The sequence below is a fragment of the Anthonomus grandis genome, chromosome 12 (genome assembly GCF_022605725.1).
Source record: "Anthonomus grandis grandis chromosome 12, icAntGran1.3, whole genome shotgun sequence".
Lineage (NCBI taxonomy): Eukaryota > Metazoa > Arthropoda > Insecta > Coleoptera > Curculionidae > Anthonomus > Anthonomus grandis.
In genome coordinates, this window is record NC_065557.1 from 22,798,708 (window position 1) to 22,821,978 (window position 23,271).

The window sequence follows — 23,271 nt, forward strand, 5'->3', positions numbered from 1 at the left end:
TGCTATAGTTATTAACTGTATTAAGGGAAAATCTGAACCAACATTACTTAGGGACATTGATTAGAAGTATGTCACAGCGTCACTTTTTTTGTTGCCATACATTTTTTCAATTCAAAAGTAGTATTTATTTGATATTAACGATTTATAATCCAATTTATAAAATTTATTAAAAAAATAATTGTTTATGATGTATTTTGCATTTTTTACTCAATAGACCAATAAAAATTTATTAAGCTACTTAAAAAACATAAAAATTCACTAATATATATATTTCTTTTCCTATCGAGTTAAGAAATCTTAATGCTATGATACTTTCTCGGCGGAGTGTCCTTGTAATAATTTTAGAAATAAAACACTGTAAAATAAAATAGGTAAACCTCATTTATTATGATCTTAAGATAATATGTAATAAATTTGCAGAAATTAAAACAAAAATAATGGCATAACTTACAATGTCTTCTTTTTTATATAATATAAATATATCATTTACAGCCAAAATCTTTGTACAAAGATAATGTAACTAAGCACAACATACATTGAAACTTTAACACTATTACTACCGCTATTAGTAAAAATTATTCTACCTTTTGGTGAGGTAAACCACTGAAAAATGTCTGACAGTCCACCATAACCATGTTGATTTTTTGTTTGAATCAGACACTCATAGACCGAATCAGCGTGAAGATTAGTTAGTCTGTACCACTGTGTTCGTTCGCTGGTGGCTGAGTTGTATGTTTGGCTCGGTTTTACCAGAAGATCATGCCAGTGGCCTGGATGATGATAGGACGTATTTACCTGAAATGTCGTATTTTTATATGTTTTATTAACATTGACCGTTGAATTGAGAATTATAAGTTTAATTCAAAAGTTTGGTTAACATTTTCATTAACCTTTCGTATAAATCCAAATAACTACTGTAAGTAAAAAATCTTAAATTAAAATTTGCTTTAGGACATAACTAAAGTCAATTATCTTAAATATGTCAGGTCTCATCTTAATGTATTTCCTATAGGTATTTCTTTACACTACAACTATAAAACATACATAACACCATAAATATAAAATTACAAACTCTAAAAAGTTAAAATTACTTACCATAACTTTGCGATACAATATTCGAACCTCTAAAATGGGAAAGACTGATTGAACCACCCACTTGAGATCATATTCGTGTGGGTTTGAGTATGATGAGCTAATGATTTTTGCTGGTCCAGGCTTTCCTGATAACTCAATGTATCTAAAATAAATGCGTATTATTTGATGTAATATTTAATTTTGAAAGCAACCAAATTTGGCAGAAGCGTCCAATCAATTAGAATTTTTAAATTAAAATGTGATCTTTTACTAGGATTTACATGACAACATTGAAGCAGCAAAACCTGGGAAATGAACATGATATACAGAGATGCTCTGGCTTTTTTTACAGAGAGATATGTTAGCTTATGGATCTATGGTATGCTATAAAAACGTGTCTCAACAATTTTAAAGAATAAAACTAAACAGCCTTCAAAGGTATCCAACAGCCGCTGGACATGACACTCTGAGAATGGTATAAAATTATGACAAGAAAGACAAACTTTACGATAAAAACACGATCCTCATACATGTCTCCCTAATGTAAATACCAGTATCTACGAATTAAATGAAATGAAACGTTAGAAGTCTGGTGCTAAAAATTACTTGCTTAAAGTTATAAAGTCTAGAACCAGCTATACCATCTGTAATAAAAGAACACTGAAAAAAGCATCCTGCCTCTGCATATAGTACTTATGGCACTAATGCACAGTAATAATTTTCTTGACTAGAAGTTTCGGAAGTCTAAGCAATATGATAATAATTATAAGGCACTAACTACTTTGCTTTTTTGATAAAATAAAAAATATTTTATGTGTGGGATCAATTTAAATATAAAGTTATTATAGTAATTAAAGAATAATTATAAATTATACTGATCTTTTTTTGTTGTAGCTTACCTTTTATCTCTTCCAATGGAATTTGAAACCAAGCAACTGTAATTTCCAAAATCTGACATTTGAACATTCTTAATTGTCAAACTATAAGTTTGTCCATTCTTTGTCATAATTCTCCGATCGGTTGGTTGTATTTGAAAAGAATCTTGATACCACGTAACCTGAAAATAAAATCAACTTTAAATTTAAATAACTACGTATATAATACAAATTACTATAACCTAGATTCGAAACTTGTATATTACGCTATATGTATTTTGATTCTTTCCAACTCCACACTACTATTGGGTTCCAAACTAAAAGCCATATTTTAAAACGTAATCTCATGTTAAGTACAGTCATTATTGCGTCTACCTGTGTATAGATAGGGCGCTTATGTTTCGTTTTATTTAGTTAGCAGCCCGATTTTTGCTAGTTTTTGACTCCTTCGCCACGTAGGCCATCGTAGCTTTTCCCAGATATGCCTCCTCTCCCCCACCCTATTAAAGCAGTTAGTTTTTTTTATTACAAATGCTGTGAAAAAAAATTCTTTTTTAAAAAAAGTTGAGATAATTATCTTTTAATCCGAGCTTGGAATGAAACACGACATAAGATTCATATAGATCATATATTATCGGTTCATACAGTTATATTTTTTTGTTGCATTTTCGTTAGAGAATTTATGATAGTTGCGCGGACTTTATGAACGAGAATGAAAATATATACAAATAAAACCACGTAGCCTAGGCCAAGAGATCCTCCCATCCTATGTAGCTTATCGTGGATTTGCGGCGACGCTCTCTATGCAGGCTACTATACTATTTTATTCATTACTTAGTTTTGATTGATTGCGTTACATAATTAAATGGTTTTGTGATCTTATATAAGTTACATAAATGTGGGTATTATGCTTATTCAATTAAAATAAAAATGATACTTAACATTAATTTGGTTTGTCTAAAGCCGCTTTTCCAGAACCGGAATACTCGTCACCCAGGCATTTTTTATGTTTTAACTTGAACCAGATAAAAAAATATATTTTCATGTTTACTGGATGCCATATAACATAAAAACTTTTGATAGTACTTTATTTTAAAATTATTAAATTATTATTATTAAAATTTTTTGACGTTATGTGTTAAAAAGTGACAAGAGGGTTCATAGTTTCTAAAATATCTTAGAATATCCTGTTTCTATGAAATATGTAAATTCATATAAAATACACACATTTTACTTCGTCTGCGAAAGGCCCTTATTACTCTTCTAAGTTATTCATGTCTTTCTTTCATAAACACTGCCGCATTTCTAATGCTTTAAATTAGCCACTCATTCACTTGGTACATCTCATTTTTAAACCAGCCTCTCAAACAATAGTCCAGTGGTGTGAGGTCTTGAGATTTTGGAGGCCAACTAATAGAACCAACCCGACCTATCCGTAATTCTAAAAACTCTTTCTCTAAATATACCGGGACCTGATGAGCGAAATGTGCGGGCGCTCCCTCGTGATAATAGTACATTTGCATTTTGATTTTTAGAGAACTTCGATGAACTATTGACTATGCAACACCACACGTTTACCGAAAACTTGTGCTATAAATTTATTTCGACTGATCCCTGTCGATTTTCGTCTGCCCATACATGAGAGCTGTGAGTATTATTGATGCTTTTATGGGTGATTGTTGCTATATCGATCAAAAATATACGCGATACAACAAGGACGATTATTATTTATCCAACCACAAAATTGCATACGCCTAACATAATTTCCGGTTGTAGGTGCTCTACACGCTGTATGGATAGAGGCCTTAGGCGTGAAGCGTAAACAACACTCTTTTCTGTGGAATGACTAATTAAGTAGCAATTCTTCGTGAGCTGGTCATTGGATCATCTTCTACCAAATTCAGAATATTCTCCACTTTTTCTAAACCTTGTCAAGTCGTACGTTCAGATGTTATGTTAGTATTGGGCAAAATTCCAGTCTCACTAAGTTAAAAACACTTTGATAAATATGTTTTTCTCGTAGTATAGCATTCCCACTACCAAAGCCGTAAACAAAAAACATATTTACATATGCTTAATTTGAATAGATGTACTGCATGTTATACTACTTTAATCGCATAAACTCAAAAATAAACGCATCAAACACTAATGCTAACATTTGTCAGAACAACAAAACGAACCAAACCATCAGAGCTTACAGCATTTTTGATAAAAATCGGTAAACTATTTAAAACATTTTAATTACGCTATAATTTAAAATCAAATGACAATCCGATAAGAACTTTTGAATTTTTTAAAATTATTTTTACGTATACAATACTCACTTAGAGTTTGATACGTTCTTTCCGACTCACCCTATATATTGAATAAGACATAATTTTCAGTGCTCTTCATATTTATGAAATTATTGAAATACTAATTTTAGTATTACATAATAGACGTAATAGAGGCGTTCATTAAGTTATGACAAAAAGTGTTAAATTCCTCATCTATCTAAACTAAAACTACCATTTAAACCAGATTTCTAGCTAACTAAAAGTCGTTCAATATTTTAAGACATTTATTCATTTACTCATTAGTTACTAGGCGAGAGGATAATAATAATTATAAACTTTACGACTAAGGATGCGGTTGCCATTCTAACAGAATCTATTAATCAGAGTTGTGTTCAGGGTAAACAACATACACACCATATTATATTTGATAAATTAGAGAAAATTCGAATACGTGCTTTGGTACTGGATTTTCGTCAGTCATAAAGTCGAAATTATACCCATTTGTAGTTACGTCATCCAGGTGAGAAAAAACGTATGACGTAGATATTTTTGCTAATCAATATTAGGTTAGAAACTTTACCATCGCCTTCAGAAATTAATAGTCTGCTATGTATTTGTATACGTTCAGAAATTAACAAATGATTAATTTTAGCAGCATATTATTATATTTTTATATTCGTCATTCTTTGACATTCTTCGTTTTTCTCTTGACTTTCATTCCCAAAATTTTTAAAAAATCTTGAAGTATTTATTGTATTATTAACAAACTTAACAATTAACAAATATTATTATAATTAATCATAAATAATGGGACATAAACAACAAGTCCGAAACGGAATTGCACTTCAAATTGAAAATGTGATGAGCGAGCCGCAGATGCAACAAAATTGAGCACAACAACGATCGCAAATATAAAGAAGAATGGGATAAAATCAGATCAGGATTAAATTTTGTGTCCTAAAGGTTTAACATATTCATTAAGGAAGTACTTTTTTTCACTAGGGCAGTTTCTGCGTGCAATACTCCATATATTATCTTTCATGGCTTTTTCTGGAAAGCCAATATTCTTTTTCTTCAACCATTCGGTCAGTCTCTGCTTTGTCCAAGATTTTCTCGGGATTTCTTCTAATAAACCAGAATGGTAACTTGCATTGTCCATGATTATAAATGACTTTGGGGGAAGATTTGGAACCAGCTGAGTTTTAAACCAGTTTTTGAAGTTTTTCCTGTTTATATTGTCATGATAATCTCCCGTCTTTAATCCACTCTTGAATATTAAATTCGCACCCTTGATGAAGCCATCTTTGGTTCCGGCGTGGACCACGATATAACGATGGCCTTAAAAATAAAAGATAATTCAAGTCTCTACTTTTAGAAATCATTCTTCCAGAACATAAATTTAATATAATTAATAAGTAATGTTCCATGCACATACGACTAGTGTATGGAGTTAAATTCCCTCATATACAAAACAGCCAAATTATGAAGTTAGAGGGCCCTTACAAGGGCAATAGTTTTTATTAAAAAATGTTTACCTTCACTGTTTCTCCTTGAATCCGTGTGCTTGGTGTCATCTTGCCAGCTACTACGAAATGATCCCTTGATAAAAATCTACGTCTCGTCAATGAAAACTGGAGTAAAACCTTCCGGACCTACATTTCTATTTTTGATATACTCCCTTAAAAAATTGATTCTTTTATGAACAATATTTGGCAAGTCCATCAAATATTTTCTGTTATTTGATTTTTTCCACTTGAAGCCTCTACTATTGATCCATCTTCTTAAGGAGTCAATGGAAAACTCAAACTATTCAATTTCTTCCCTGAACTTTTCTCTTATTGTTGCCAATATTACATATTCTTTTCTGGCGTACATAGAATAAATTGTGTCCCGAATTCTATGTTTCAAATATGTTGTAATTCTGGTTTTTGCTGTCTTTTGCTTGGAAGATATACGGCCTGCGTAATCCTGATCTGATTTTATCCCATTCTTTTTTATATTTGCGATCGTTGTTGTGCTCAATTTTGTTGCATTTGCGGCTCGCTGTATCACATTCTCAATTTGAAGTGCAATTCCGTTTCGGACTTGTTCCTTTTCCAGTTGAAAAAAAGCCAATATAAATCATCAGCTGCGATTGTTCATTATACCTATTATATCTTTTTTTAGGCATTATCTAACACTTTTCGAAATAACTTTTAAGAACAAGTTGACAAACCAATATTTTTGATTGACAGTGACGGATATTTCACATAACCTAGTATATAAAAGATGAATAATCATCAGACACCATTTTTTTTCAAAAGTTTGTTGTCGCCGCTATTTGGAATATGCTAAACAAAGATAAACAAAAATTACGTCATTACAAATGGGTATAATTTCGACATTATCTAGTGGGTAGAGCACGGTGTGTTAAAATGAATAACTCAATTCCCTCATATAAATCAATGACGTATGGTGTAAATACAGCCTAGGAAACAGTGCTCATCTAGGTGTTATTTAATATATTTATGTGAATAGGTTATTTGCGATAATTTCATAGTCAGGGTCATTTGGTGTATTTTGCGGATGACACAGCTATATTACAGAGGAAGCTAGTGACAACATACAGAAAATGCACTTAGCCATAGCATTATAAAACTTGCTTTGCTATCTAGCATTAAATGCGAAACTTGGTTTAATTGGCAAGACAGGTATCGCATTTTAACACACCTGTTATCTGCATTAATAATTCAAAATTGTCGATCTAAAAAGCTGTTCTCTTTTTTAAAATAGTTGTTTTAAATATATTTTGATTTGATAATAATTCTTGTACATCACATAATCCATATAGTATCAATTGTTGCGAAATATTCTGTTGATGCTTTTTCTTTTGAAAAGTCTTAAAAACAATTAATGATTTAGATATCCTTTATTGCAGTATATCATCTAATATTATAAATGCCATCAAACTGTAATTTAGAAATGATCAAGCCTTAATATCAGTTCAGTGATTCAAGTCGACAAATAACCAAATTCTAATCGAAGTGAATCAACTTATGTTAGTTAAAATATGAAGAAGTTTGTTCATTAATAATTTGTATTAAATTATATATTTCCAAGCATGTGAGAACTGGGTTAGGAATATTGAAGACATTTACATTAAGGTCTCCCATATAACTAACGTTGTTAAAATTTGGGCATATGTGTGATATAACATTATCAATATTGGACAAAAATGATGTTATATTAGACTTAGGAATTCTATAACATACTATAATGCCATACGTCTGGTTGCGTATTTTTAACTTTAAAAACAGGTGCTTAAGGAAGTTACCTGAAAATCAAAGATGATTTTACCATAAGGAATAGTATTCTTAATATAAGCAAATACTCCTCCTCCTCTATCAAACTTTCTAACCTCACTCTGTATTAAAAATTTTCGAATTTGTATTTTGCTTTAATTAACTCTCAGTTAATATAACATGAAAATATAATATTATTATGAAAATGTAAATACGTTAATTATTCTCCTAGTTTTTGTACTACTTTTATTCATTGCATTCTGTAGTTAAAGTTGATTCATAGGGTTTCTTTAGGGTTCTACTTACGTTTGGTTTATTAGTTTTATCTAAAGTGTTTAGTTTTTAAGTAGTTCATCTTATTCTAGAGCCCTATTTTGGCCCCAATTTAGGTTATTTCGGTTATATTATTGTAAATCCCTGTAGTTCTAACTTTCTAGAATTTGTATACTTGCTTGCTTTGACTGTCAGTATTCTCCTAAAATTATTGGTCTCTTTCGGCAAAAACAATGAAGATAATTCTAAATATTTCGAAACTGCTCCATCGGGTTTTAAAAAGGACGCGCTTCGTGACAATTCAGTTTCAGTTTTTAATTGTTTAGTCAGTTTTTACCTTGGAAACAATTAAATGACAGTCAAAGCGAGTTAGGTTAGTGTTTTTGACGTTGACAATAAAAGTGTGTTCCCGAATTTCGTTGCAATATAATATATTATGAAAGTTATTTTGTTGGATTAAATAAGAGGGATCATTAAATTCAGTAAATATGTATACCTGACATTCAAGTATGCAATTTTCATTGCTAGTAATAAGATAAACATACTTGTGGTATACAGTTTATCACTGATAGACAATATATGACATAAAATATTGAAAATAATTTAAACAATTTATTTAATAATTGAAAAAACTTTAATTTATTTAAAACCAATAACCACTTAATAAAATAATGCTACTTATGCTGCTCTCCACCTTGCAAATAGATCAAAATAGGTCTCTGCCTATACAAATCAACAAATAAATTATATCTAGAAAAGACAATTCAGTATGATGTAATCAAGAACTTTAACAGCTATATATACGATAGTTCTTGCTCATGCTCAAAATTTAAATGAAATTTTTAGATATATAAAATAAACATTAGTGTTTTATAACAGCACATATGAGAGCAGGAATAACATGATATCGGTACAGTTTATAAGACGTTAGCCAAACTAAATAAATGTATGCTTACAGAAGTAATACCTAAACTAAAAAAGTCTACCCTTTGTCTAACCTGCCAATGCGGTATCCCCAATAAGAATAGTAAAATTAAAAAAAAAATTCTTGGAAGAACAAAGCAGAACACTACTGAAAATATTACAAATGAGTGTATGAATTCTTATATTAGCTAGGTAACTGCAGAAGTTGGTAAATCGTCGCAAGACCATTGTTGACAAAAATTAATAACGAGAGGGCTGAGCCGATTGCTGGAATGTTTTGCATCTTTTTTACTTAAGTGGTAACAACTACTTATATTCATTTTTTGACAAAATAACAGATTGTAATATGTTAAGCACAGAAGTATAAATGTCACTATCATTAGATTCCTCCTTTGACGTGAAGAATAAGAGATTGTTCATTGAATTCATTCAAAGGATCTTGAGCTAGGGATCAAAAGTAGTATTTAAGATGCTAATGATGTGTGCCCAATAATTTCAAATTTTTATATAAAGTCATTCAAAAGATAAGAGGGGGAGGGGTACAATTAAGAGGCGCACTGTATACTGTACCTTCATATGTGATAAATAAAAATTGAAATCTCGGGCATTGACTTATATAAAGTCAATATAAATCCGTCTCAAGTCCCGAACTAAGAATAATTAGTTTAAGAACAGACTGATAGGGAAAGGCAGTAGAGCCAAATGCTTTATACGCTTCGGAGACGAGAAAGGAAATAGAACAGGAGAATATAATTATAAATGCGCAGATTGCATTTAAGACGATTGCAGACGTAACTGCTTCTCTTCGCTATCGCTATTTCTATATACTTCTGTTCGATTAACTCATAATTTTCATTTTCCGTTCTAATTAGACAGTTGGGTATAATTGTCGTTTTCAGTTAAGCTAGCAAATCAGCGAATTCAAGACATTAGTCTTTATTTCATCAGACGAGTTTTTTGCCAATATTTGAAATATATTTGGTACAGAATATCGTCAGGTGACAGCGTTCCTTCAAGTATATATAGTTATATACTCTATTTGACTACACGGGCTGGTATTTTTAATATAATGTTGGATTTTAGTTATTTGGATATTGGATATTCGTTAGCGTAAACTAGTTAAATAAAGATTAGCTAGGTCGAGAACGTTCGAGAACGGTCGAATAATGAAAATCGACAGAATTAGGATTATATATATTTAATAAAAAATCTGCTTCTTCACTTTTAATTTTAAAAATGCCTAATAATATTTTTTAATTGCACGCCTTTAAAAGTGTGCGACTACTTGACTCTGACTAAAGTCCAAAATAAAAGTTCTCCAGCCCCCATAAAGTTTTGGATAAGTAGAGCATATTGACAAGAATCTTAGGGTTTTTCAGTATCTTTAGCCAGGTGCAAGAAATCAATTCTATTTTATAATATCAAAATAATTGATATAATTTTATAATAAGATTTGTGAAAAGTACATTCTTCTGGTTAGAGAGACTGCATAGTACACATATCAAGTAAATTCTCCTCATACATAATTATCTACTTTAAGGATGTCCTTGGATAGAGTTTTAAATGGGTCTTGTTGAATTATCAGCTTAGTCTTAACCTTAAATAAAGGTTTTGACTAGTTTGGATATTCTTGTCTGATAATGTCTGTTAAATGAACATTTAGCATCAAATAATACTTTTTTATATTTGATAAGTCCTGAAAAAAAGTAGGTCTACATATAATGTTAAAAAGCTTCAAAATGTGTATAAAGTAATTTGTACAGTTGCTATTGTACAGTACAGTACAGTACAGTATAGTACAGTACAGGTTTTGCTTTTAATTTGAAGGATATTACTTGATACTTGTTAATGTAAACATTGAATTTTGCATCACTCCAAGTAATTAAGGAATTAAAAAAATGTAAGCTTTAAACATCGCTCAAAGAGTTTAACTGAAGCAGGATTTTAAGATCGGCCGAATAAGGAAGCTAAATTTCTCGCTATCACAAATAATATAATAATATTGAATTAAGCACAAGCGCTTCCTGAGGTGAATAGGTACTAGTGACAAAATTAATAGTTATAATATGTTATATCTTTACAAAAAAAAAACAACCCTGAAGACTTATAAAGGTTTTAAATAAAACTAACTATATAAAAACTATATTTCAATAAAACAGTACTTAAGTTTATGCTGCTTAGCGAGGCCTTCGTATCGGAATTCAATAATTAAATTATAGATTGTTTCTTACGGGATATTCATCAATTCTTTTATACTACATATAATAAGCTTTTGCAAATTTCTTAATGGATTATTTCGATGGAATTCGGCTCTATATTCATTCTATAGCATTTAGACGACATTCCCAATCATTCTAGTCTAGTAATGTTATGATTCTCCAGACCATCTTCAAGCGATCTAGTGAAATGTCCCCTGGCAATTATGTCTATAAAAATAAATGAAGCCTTTTTGTTATTAGGAAAGATTCTAGTTATAAAACTTATGACACCTCCACGATAATCGTCTCGAGAATACGACTTCTTTTCTGAAGTATTATGCTAGTTTTAACGAATTCGTGCCCAAAATCTAACTAAAGAAGAGCTGAATTCGATGATAACTAGTTACTAGTAACAAAGAGACCCGTAAAGGCCTTTTTTAATCCCGATGCTAACATCATAAAACTGATATAAATTGCAGCACTTCTGGAGGTGCAATCTTACTGTCGGTGCAGTAAATGACCAATCTCTATGAGCTGAATGAGTAGTATAACGATTTATTCGAATCGTGACAATACTACTACTCAAAGCAATAAATCTGGCTGAGCATTTTACACCTTTACCGAACTCTATTATACTTTGTAGATTGGTGGTGCCTCACATTTCGGTGTAAACGTACACCAGTATTTAAATAAGAGATTTCCCCATCGATGGATTGGAAGAGGGGAGCAGTTGGATCACTTTATTTAAATTTTAAATTTTCCTTTATTTAATAAAAAGCAAAATTATAAACAGTGATTAAATTAATGGACAAAATAATGAGTACCAAAGAGTTTTCTTGCTTTACAACCCGAAAAATTCATTTAAACTTATGTTTCATAAACAAAAATGTGTTCATCCTCTATATCTACCACCCGTTAGAATTTCTAAGTATAATTTTGGGATACCCTCTATTTAGCAAATAAAGAATTTATTTTCATTATTATTATCTTTTTCTTACCTCAGCAGGCGGATCAGCATGAACCACACAGTCTAATTTAGCTTCCAAACCTTCTCCTGAATTAACCCAAGATCGCACTACGCTGACTTCCGGTTGATCTGAAATTATTATTTGTATTATAAGTTTACTAATATAAGTATGGCGATGAAATTAATAGATACTTTTGTTACCGTTAAAAGGTTATAAAGTTTTGTTAATTGGTTAGTCATTACATTATTATGTTGTTAAGTGTAGGTATATATATTTAAAAAAATAAATTTAGATCTATATTCTTGGTATCTACAATTACAGAGATAACTTTTAATAGTAATTGTAAATAAGTATAGTGTAATTTAACAACTTATTATTAACTTATAGAATAAAGAGTGTATAGCTCTGTCATAGTTCAGTTTTAATCTACTAAAAATGCCGACTAAATATGAAGTATTTTGGTAAACTAACTATGGAAAATGGAATTTTTATATCTATATATATTGAGTTTTAATTTAAAACTAGAGCTTAGTTATTTATTTATTAAGTGTGTGAAATGATCGTATATTAAAAAATTTTAAATTTGTAATAATTCCCATGATTTATACATAAGTGCGTAAAAAGTTAAAATTTATAAACTTTCGAGAATGTGACAAGTAAACACCTTACGCATAATTATAAAAAAAAGCTTTGAATACTAAGAAAAAAAAGGTTTTACTTACATAAAACATGTAGTTTAACTTCACCAGTTACTGGTTGACCAATTCCGTTTGAAGCTGTACATTGATACGTTCCTGCATCTTGTCGTTGCACTTCATTAATACTTAGTAGATATCCAGTTTCTACTTGTAATCCTGATGGAAGAAGTCCATCCTATATTTGAAGGTAAAACTGTTAAGAACTTGGAAAATTGGGCATGATCTTTTCCTCTCTTTTATGGTAGTAATTTAAAGTAAAAGAAGGTATATAAAGGGAGTTTTTTTTAGAGGCGGAGAACTTTCATTTGGCAATACTGTTTTTTATGACAGCCGACCTGAAGGTTCTGAGTTATTTTTAGATTAGTTTGGTTTGGAAATTCATCATGAACAGACTCACGTCGGAGCAACGTTTCCAAATTGTTCAAATTTATTTTGAAAGACATGGTTCGATTCGAGAAACACATCGGGCATTACGTGAGTTTCATGGTGCTCATAATCGTGCTTCAGAGAGATTAATTCGAGAAACTGTTGATCGTTTTCGCAATACTTTTATTCTAGTCGACAATACGCATCCCGTACGACGCCGAATAGTGCGCACGCAACAAGCTATAGCTGCTGTGCAGCATAGTGTTGATAATGATCCAAATGTGTCAATTCGTCGTCGTTCTCGACAAGTGAACTTATGTCCATCCACTTTATGGAAAATTTTGCGCAAAGATCTCGGATTGCGAACATATAAAATTCAACTTGTCCAGGAGCTGAAACCCCAGGATTATCTTTTGCGCCGTACATTATAGCTGAATGGGCGGAAGGAAAGATTGCTGTTGATCCACCATTTCATATGAAAATTTTGTTCAGTGATGAAGGACATTATATTATTTTCTTTGGGGCTATGTTAATTCGCATGTCTACGCTGATAAACCCGAAATACTTGAGCACTTGGAAGCCAACATACGACGCGTGATTGCCGAAATACAGCCTGCAGTACTGGAAAGAGTGTGTGAAAATTGGACCTCTAGATTACGCCACGTACGCGCCAGCCATGGGGGTCACATGCCCGAAATCATTTTTAAATATTAATGCCAAAAAAAAATCTTTAATATAAAAGCAAATTCGGTTTATATCAATAAAATATTTTGTGTTTAATTTTAATTTAAAGTTCTCCGCCTCAAAAAAAAACACCCTTTACATAAGTGCTTACTTAGACGTTCTCATTATAAGGTACAGCTCAAATATATGCGAATTGTATTACATACCTTTTTGGACCACTGCACCGTCGGAAGAGGATTTCCATTTGCCTTACATTCAAACGAAACTGGACTACCTTTTCTGGTAACTATTTGGCCGCTTTGTGGCATTATTTGTAGACTAGGTGGCACTGCAAAAAGATATTTATGAAAATTTCAGTGTTCTAATTGAAAAGTGTATTATATATTAAAGTATATAAATTAAAAGCAGTGTAATAAAGTAGTAATGGATGATATCCGTGAGCAGGTAACCGTGGAGGAACAATCAGAGAAGCGGAAGTAATTAGAGATTAGGAAAAACAGTGGATTTTAGTAGAGTTGTCTAAATAATTATATAAAAACCGCCAGATAAGGATAGGATAATATATCTTGCTAAAGGAAAATAGTCGACTAACTATATGTTTTACTGAAACGAGAATACGTGTACACGTGTCCATTGTATTTTATATTAATGGAAATACTTGCTAGGAGGTCGAAAGTCACTTTCGCTAAAATAAAAAATAAAATGTTATTAAAATGCCTTTGTGATACCTTTTCAAAAAATTAATCTGAGTGACCTAAGCAGAATGCCAAATTATTTTCGCTAATAGATTTTGCCAACTCATTTGATAGCAGAACCACTTATCAGAGATCGTGTTTTGACTCTTCTTATATTATTACAAATTGTACATAACCATAATCATCTGGATCATTTTGAAGCAATCACCAAAACTTTTTCGCCAGAAATAATGCTTTAACTAATTTAACTCTTTTTTATCCTTTAATCCAAAAATATTAATTTCATAAAAATAACATAAAGAACTAGTCGATCGATTGTTGAAACAGCGTATTGCCTACAGCTATCGAGCTATCAAGCAAATATTACCTTTCCCAATAAAGCGTATTTGGGTCGGGATTCTGAATTCGTTCTCAGGCGGTTAATACAGCCAATCTACGTTATTTGCCAAATGAAATTATACGTTGCTGGCAGCACATCAAATTTTCGACATTTCGAGGCGGTTTTAACTAAATTCAGTTTATTACTAGGTAAAATTTGAAAATACTTGTTCTTATGTAAACCAGCAAAATGTTTATTTGTTTGAGTCACTGATGTCATAATAATAGGTAAGAAATTAAAATTGAATCAATATAAATTAACTTTAGTTTTAGCGGTCGAGATTTCGCAATCCTCATTACATGCTTTTTTAAATTCTTTTGATCTTGCGATATGTCAAAAAATGTATTATTTCAAACAATAAGCATTTTCAAAAAAACACTTAAAAATAAATGAGTAACTGGATAAAGAAGAATATATAAGAATATATTATATCAATTTAAAATCAATCCGTAATCTTGATGTATCAGAGGAAATAGAGAAGATAATTAAAGAGTCAACTTTTCATACTCATAATGAATTAAAACGATTTATCGAAGCTATCGAGGCACTAACTCTTAAAGACGTAAAGAGTTTTTTTCCAACATAAATGTCTTTAAAAGCTTTATAGTAACTTTTTTCTTTGAATATAGCAAAACTATTGGAAAAACTACTAAAAAAATCAATTTTTTGTTATTATTTGTCTATGAAGGAAGCTTAAAGTTAAAAATGTGTATATCTTCTAGCGATTTTAGGAGCAATCTAAACATGATTTACTGCCTAACCTGTAAATTATATAGAAAAACTAAGAAATTAAGATAATTAAAATATCAACAATTGACCTTCTTGGTAAAACTAACTAGGATAACGTTAGCAGGCATAAAAAGTCAAAAGTTTAAAAACAGAGATAACTAAAGAAATTATTTTGAAGCAAATCATCGTAATTCGGTTTTAAATGTATTTAAAAACTCCTAAAATTTAATACATGTTAAGTGATGCCTCTTGTCAAATTAAATTTACTTAGCTAAAATATTAAATCTGTTTTTCTTTCGTGTCTTATTTAGCATAAAAACGCAGTATAAAAAACTAATAACTTACAAACATTTATTTCGATTGATTTGAATACACTCTGCATTTCAATTCTTCTTTGCTCTTAAGTTATATAGCTTAAGTTTTAAGGTTTTGCCTAGTTATTATATATAGTAAAAATAAATTAATTATTCTAGTTCTAACTTTATTATTTTTTCACAAAAAACTTTAAAACAAATTTATATTCTAGGAAAGTATCGGTATAAAGGTAAACAGTAAACTTAGTGATGTTTAAGCAGATTTTTCTCCTTTATATGTAAATATAAAGCAAATATGTATTTTTGCTAACCACAGCATTTTTTATTTTATCCTATAATCGAGCGAATCACTTGAAAACGTGTAGCGATTTAAATTATAACTTAAAGTGCAGACGTTACAAAATATGATTTTATGGAGTATTAACCAAACAAAACAAGCATTTTAAATACTTACACCATAAATTATTCTCTAAATACGGCACAAGTATCTGAATATCAAGCCTATTTAGTGGATCAATAAAAACATCCACCTTAATTTTTTCGTTATTTTTCGCAATGTGGCGGCTTGTCAAAATAAATTTTAAGTTAAGAATAATGAACATAATAATAAAGATTGACTTAACTATTATTAATACAAAATAATTATTTAAAAATAAATCTAGCATTACTATAAAATTTTAAACTTAGCTCCTGTTTACGTCGAAAACTTTAGATAATTGCCTGGTACTTTTATGGTTAATCACATTTATCACATTTATTTAAGATTTTATCCATATTAAGATGCCCCAATACAGTAATTTGGATTGTGCTTACACTTGATTGAAATTGCACTTGAATCGGAGTGTCCTTCTGGTTTTCAACTGTCTCAGTTTCCAAAGACTATACTTAATTATCTGGCATAAGTATGCAAGACAAGCCTAAATCACACTAATTAATACTGAAATACCTTCTAAGTTTTTTTGGGCTACGTCATTCTTTATAAAGACACGATTTTAAACAATATAGTAACGGCTAAAGCAAATGCGATAATATGGCCAGACTTGTACCAAAATAAAATTTAGTTAAAAAACTTTACATTTTCATTGTTATTTAAATACAAGGTAATACTTTTTTTGGTAGAAAGCCCTTTTAGTTTCTTCTTTATTGTAATTTCGATAAGCTGTCATACTACAAGAATTAAAAACAGCCGTTTTAAGCATAGCGAATAAAATCACAATTAAAAGATATTTAAAATAAGATGTTAAGGTCCCCGTTTAATATTTAAGGGTTGACAGTAACCTCGCGTTGGGGATGCACTTGGGGAATTAAAAACGGTAAATTAATTTGTTCCTTTGGTACTAAAAATTAACGTATGCAAGTTGTTTAAATTTTTGAATATCTTTAAGAGTCCTGTTTTATATAATAGTCATAACAGCAAATTTTTAACAAGCTGTCACATTGCGAAAAAATAGCAGATAATTTAAACTCGGGTGATAAAATCAAAATAGAAAGACCTTTAAACTAAGGTACAACTCGACCCCTATTCCTATTTAAGATTTTGGGGTTGATACCCATCCCCGCGTTGAGGGATGATGTTTCGAGCGTTGAAAACTATAAAAAGAACGAAGATGGAAAGTTTTCATTGGCCCACCCTGTATATTACATATACTAATATTACAAACATATACAGTGAGGACGCGGAAGTTGAAACAAATTCATTTAAAATTCAAAGCGATTTTTTGATGATGAATTCATATATACAAGGTGAACCAAAAATGAGCTACGACTATGAACTAAATTTTTTTAAATAGAAACATCCATTTTTATTTTATTATTTAATTATGTATAAAATTTAAAGTATATTTTGTATACCATGTCCTATACCTAACCTCAATAGTTATTTAGAAATTTGCGATTACATTTTTTTTTAATAACCATGAATTTTTGGTTTATAAAAAACACAAAACAAAAAAATTAAAATAAATGTTCAAATTGGTGACCATTAACTTCCTGAAGCTAACCAAGTTGATATTCAAATTCTTGTAATACTTTTAATTTTTGGGCTTTAATTTCATTTTTTCATTCTTCGAAACTTTCAGGTTTATCAAAATAAACTTTAGATTTTAGATAACCCCATAGATAAAAATCCAATGGGGTTAAATCTGGCGATCTTGTTGGCCATTCAATAAATCCCCCCTCCCCCATCTATTTAGGAAACTGTTGGTGTAAAATATAATTATGTAAATAAAGGTAATCTCGCACTATTCGCGAATAGTGTGGGGGGCGCCATTCTGCCTGAACCATATCGAATCTGCCGGTATAAATGGCTTTTCACCATTTGGATAAAGTGCAATTAAGCTAGGTACTATCTGATTTTGAAGCAACTCTAAAATATTTTTCAGAGGTACGAGTGCCCTTAATAAATGTAAAGTTTTTATGAAAAAAAAATCTTGACGCATATTTTTCATTACTTTGATATAAAATATATAGAGTTTTTCCAATTAATAAAATTAAAGTTTTTAGATTTTTTTGTAAAGCTCTTCTTTTAGAAGATATGGGTTTTCGAAAATCTAATGGAAAGAAGATTTTTTATTTTACCACCAGGCATATTTCAAATGTCTTTTCATAATGCATAGTAACACTGTTCAAATCTCTATCAAAGTATTGTGAATTAGTCAAAGCAGCAACATGAATTAGCTCATTACCATTTTTTTTATACGATGAGAATTTTGCACGGCTTTTTTACATACCTTTAACTATTAATTAAAAAATTAGTATAATTTACTTTATATGTAACTCTTTCACCTTAGTCCCCTGTTCAACTAGTCCTAGGTTCCATTACTTGTCTGGTCACTTACGAGCAAAATGAATTGACCATAATTGAATATCTCGGCATTGTTTCTCTTTTGTAAGCACACAACAATTTTCGGTTACAGTTTTTAAGCTCCCACTTAACTTCGGAATCTTTGCAGATTTCTCCTTATGGATAATAACAGATTACCCAAAAAATTATTTTCTACGATTGCTTCGGTAAGCAGTCATCAACAGACTCCACGACTCATATAACTACATATAACTGGGTAGTATAACTAAAAGGATTTTTTAACAAGATCGATTGTTGTGAGACACTAAAATATCTTGACTCCAACTCACTGTAACAAGAATAAGCAATTATAAAAGTAAACTATTTTAATCGGTTCGGATAATGAAATTTGCCAGGTAGTACTACAAATCATAAGTAATAAGATCTGTTCTGCAAAATGAATGAATAATTATAGTTCCGATTTTATGCACTAATGCTTTATAATAATTTTAGATTCAAATTGTTAATAAATTGTATATTTCTTTATATTTGCTTTTTCCTTTCTTATATTTTTTTTCTTAAATTATTTGTATTTTTATCGTCATAAAATCTTGTTTACAAGAATTTCTTGTAATTCTTATAGAAATAATAAAGACATTGAAATTGAACTGAAAAATGATTGCTCATATGATCAACCAATAAAAATGTAAAAAAATTAAGTCAAGAGATGAAAGAGACCAATCAATGAGTTATTTTCTAGCGGTTTTCATAAAAATTATTCAAGTGCTCCTACATAGAAAAACTGAAATAAAAGGGGGCCCGATCTTGAACACAAATATCCTTATGTCGGGTAAGTGCTCTAATAATTCGTGAAAGTCGTTCTGTAGGAACTTCAAACTAAATTGTTCATAAGACCGTGATGGCATTACAAGTCATTGAAGCAAAATTTTTCTATGGTTTATCGATGATACTAAGACATAGATCATATAAATTGATGCCAAAATTAAAAAGTACGAAATAAAAGTCAATATATAGACAGTTGTTTAAATTAAGGACGAATCATCATTTTTAATATATTTTTTTATCTGCGATGAGAATATTTTAAATGCTGTAGATTACTATAATAAAGCTCTGATGAAGTATTAGCGCATCAGACGCATAAAAAATTAGTATATGAAGGTCTTAACAAAAACAATATATAATTTATGAAAGGTGCATTTTTGAAAAATTTTCCAGTAGTGTTCCAGCTTGAAAGTGGCTACTGGATCAACAACGAAAAAATTTCAATTCAATTAGCAATATTAATATCAATATAATATCATAACACAAAGTGCTTAGTGTGCTTCAGTGATATTTGTAAACGTTTATTTTTGATTTATTATATTGGTTAGTAAGTAATAACTAATCAATATAATATATTGTTATGTATTATGTATATCGTTTTTTTTAATAAACCTTATTATTGTTATTTTAAGACAGATTTTATGCCAAAGGGCAAATGCCCTCCCCTCTGGAGAAGAGAATATCATTCACTTATCCCAGATATTTCAGATATTAGAAGGATAAAGCTCTGATAGAGTTCTTTCCGGATGTTATCGGACTCTGTTTTTTTTTTACCTTTATTAACAAATAATTTATTTACAGTTAAATTATATAATATGTTTTTTTAAAATAGTTGACGTTATCTGCGTTTCCAATGAACTTTCTGGCGGTTCGAGATGTGGATAATATCGTCGACTTCTTCATTAGCTTATAGATGCATTTCTTAAGGTTAAGCAATTTAATGTTTTCGATCAGGCTCTTTGCTCAACTCCTGTTCTTGACACAATAATTGGGATTGTCCGCACTTCTCTCATTTCCCATTGTCTGTATCTGGTGCTCTATATCCTTGTACTTAGCAATCTAATCATTATGTTTCTCTCTTAGGTTGTTATTATTAGGAATAGAATCAATAAGGGTGATCTTCCTAGAAATTTTATCGATTTGTATGATATTTATTATAATTATTATTATTGTTTAAGAGAAACTGGGTATAAGCCATAAAACTGTTAAATGTTTTGAAAAAATAAATGTTTCAAATATTCCAATATATTTTCCGAAGATCAGTGGTAAAGAATGGATTTTTGTAAAACTTAAACTAGGATGCAAAAGTTTTAGAAGATTAAAAGGCTAGAAGTAGCATATCGTGAAACTATCGGTATTTTCAATTCTCTAATGCAATGATACCAAATATTTATGTAGAAATTGCAAAGAAAAATGTTTAATATCATAAAAATTTGTCACTTAATTTGACAGACCCAAAACAATGCTACTGTCCCTCCTCAATAAAATATCAATTTTTTTTAATAAACTATGATAAAATACTCTTTAATGAAGTCGATATTCAACATTAAATAAATGTAGATAATGTATTTTAAAGAAAAAGGTACATGCCAACGCCGCTCGATCTCATTGTTGATGCCACCAATACAAGGAACCACTTCAGGTACCATCGTCAAAAAGTATTTATATCATAAATATTTATTAATAATAGCGAATGCTTTTATTTATGCTTTAATTATTACCGTTTATGAACTATGTAAAGACACCTAGCTAATAAGCAGCATGTTTATGTTAAGTTAAATATTTAATAGATTTCTTAATAACACGTTCTAATATACACCAATTTAATATTTTGCGTAATTTTATTGTATTAAACAAATATTACTTTTAAATCACTTATTATATATCACATCAGATAATATATACACAGTCGTGATTTCTTCAAAGGGACATTATTGATATATCGAAAACGAATGTCTTTATTGAAAATACATAATAACTATAGATAGGTGTACGTAACAAAACATGAAATAAGTCCTGTTAGTAAAATGCGTTGTTGCTATGCCACATTTTTTAGAAGTGCGATGAATGAGAATGTTAATTTTTTTTGGCTTAAAGATGTTATGTTTACTCTAAGAATAGGTTATATCTATATTTGTTTTATTTTGATTCAAAAATCCTTTACAAATGATTTATTTTATGTATTTTTATATATATAGCTGAATTTCCTTTTTAGAAATATGTATGTGTAAACAGCAGAGAATCGCTAAAAAATTTGTAAGCAAAACACCCCCTTGCCCCTGAATGCATGTTAAACTCAAACAAAGTTGTTGTTTACTGATCCTAGTCTTTCCTGTGCTCTTTCAATGTTTTAAGTAAAAAGCAAATTAAAATTCCTAATTTTTTTACGAAATATTCTATTTTCAGACGAATATTCTTTTCCATTACATGGGACACAACCCTTTCGTTATTCGATATTTATCTCGGAAAAATTGAGTCTGAACGCCCAAAAAAACCCTCAGGTGTTCTAAGGCCATGTTCGTCTTGCCATTTATCCTCCTGGATTTAGATCTAAGATAAAATGATGGCAATGCTCTTACCTTTACAAGGATTTTTAAAATAATGATTAAAAAATAAAAATAAAATAAAAAATAGATAAAATTAATAGTACTAATTTCTAAATTAAAGCTGGGCTAAAGATAATATTGATAATAATTAAAAGTCTGTTATCTTGATTAATTGCTTGATATGAATACAACTTCTGGAAAAAGACTGTTTGGAGTTGGAAATATGCGGATCGGTTAAATTTTTGAGCTAAAGGTTATGCTTAAGTGACCTAAATAAAAGTTTCTCATAAAAATACGGCAGTATTTTTCGACAGCTAATTATGTATATGTACGAAGTTCAGAAAAGATTGTTACGATATTGTTCCATATTTAACTAATGTAGTTAATGTATATTTTTTCAAACTGACTATAAATCTGCAACATTAATTTTGAATAATTCGTGTTTGCTTTTTATGTGAAAATCCAAAATAACTCGGGTAAACTTTAGCACCATGGTTAAATAAGGAAAGAATCAGAAAGTTGAAAACCATTCTATTTGTCGCGATATAAAATTCGTAGCGATGTGTATAAAGTAGTTTAAGGGAGAGATAGGTCCTGGTGGTGATGAAAAAGATACGTTCTCTAAACTTTAGTGCATTATTTAATATTATACCCAGATTTTTACGGGATATCTTTGCCTCTAACATTTTCTCATCTATATGGATATAAAACTCAAAAAATCTTATACTATCAAAAAATCTTATACTATCCACTACTTCCAAATATTGTCAAGAATCATCTATTGGAATATTGACGATTTATTGTATCAAATACCTTCTCTAGTAAAATGATGGCTGTATCCTCCATTCAATATTGGTAGTTATGTCATCGGCGAGATTTGTTAGCACTGTTGTAGTTCTGTGATTAACTCTGAATCCAGACTGATGTGGAGATGTTTTTTCAGTTAGCATACGCAAAGACTTGTTACATTATTTCTCTAAATAACTTCTAAACAATTTAGAGTATGCAGTAAGAATGCTCGCATTGCTTTTTCTAGTGTTAATTTTCTATTAACTTAGGAAATTACGATATTCTATACAAAAATGTATAATATGTACATCATATTTATTCATAAAGGGGCTACTCTACTGCAGCATTAGTGGAAATATGTCTTAGTGACCAGTTGCATTTGTTTTAAAGTATTTAATTAGCATAAAGATTTCTACTATATTGAACACTTTGAAGCTAAAATAGGCTTTTGTGATTATTACTCAAAGAAGTCGACCAAATCCTGATCACCTCTAGGTATAAAAGATGCTCCAAAATGGTTATTTACTTCACTGACACTTCGAAAACTGTCGGGCATTCATGAGGATTTACCATTTTT

The 23,271-nt window shown here is 30.1% G+C and overlaps 1 protein-coding gene across 2 annotated transcripts in view; it reads right to left on the bottom strand.

Annotated features, from left to right (window-relative positions):
- Positions 1-363: 363 nt before the first annotated feature.
- Positions 364-23,271, bottom strand: part of LOC126742796 (MAM domain-containing glycosylphosphatidylinositol anchor protein 1) — a 390,310-nt gene continuing 367,402 nt past the window's right edge. For both annotated transcript variants that reach the window (XM_050449592.1, XM_050449593.1), the window contains 6 exons: positions 13,824-13,945; positions 12,592-12,742; positions 11,900-11,997; positions 1,974-2,131; positions 1,096-1,237; positions 364-795 (listed from right to left, as the gene is read on the bottom strand). In XM_050449592.1, the coding sequence (XP_050305549.1) occupies positions 487-795; positions 1,096-1,237; positions 1,974-2,131; positions 11,900-11,997; positions 12,592-12,742; positions 13,824-13,945 (980 nt within the window). In that variant the 3' untranslated portion in view covers positions 364-486. The remainder of the gene's footprint in view (positions 796-1,095; positions 1,238-1,973; positions 2,132-11,899; positions 11,998-12,591; positions 12,743-13,823; positions 13,946-23,271) is intronic.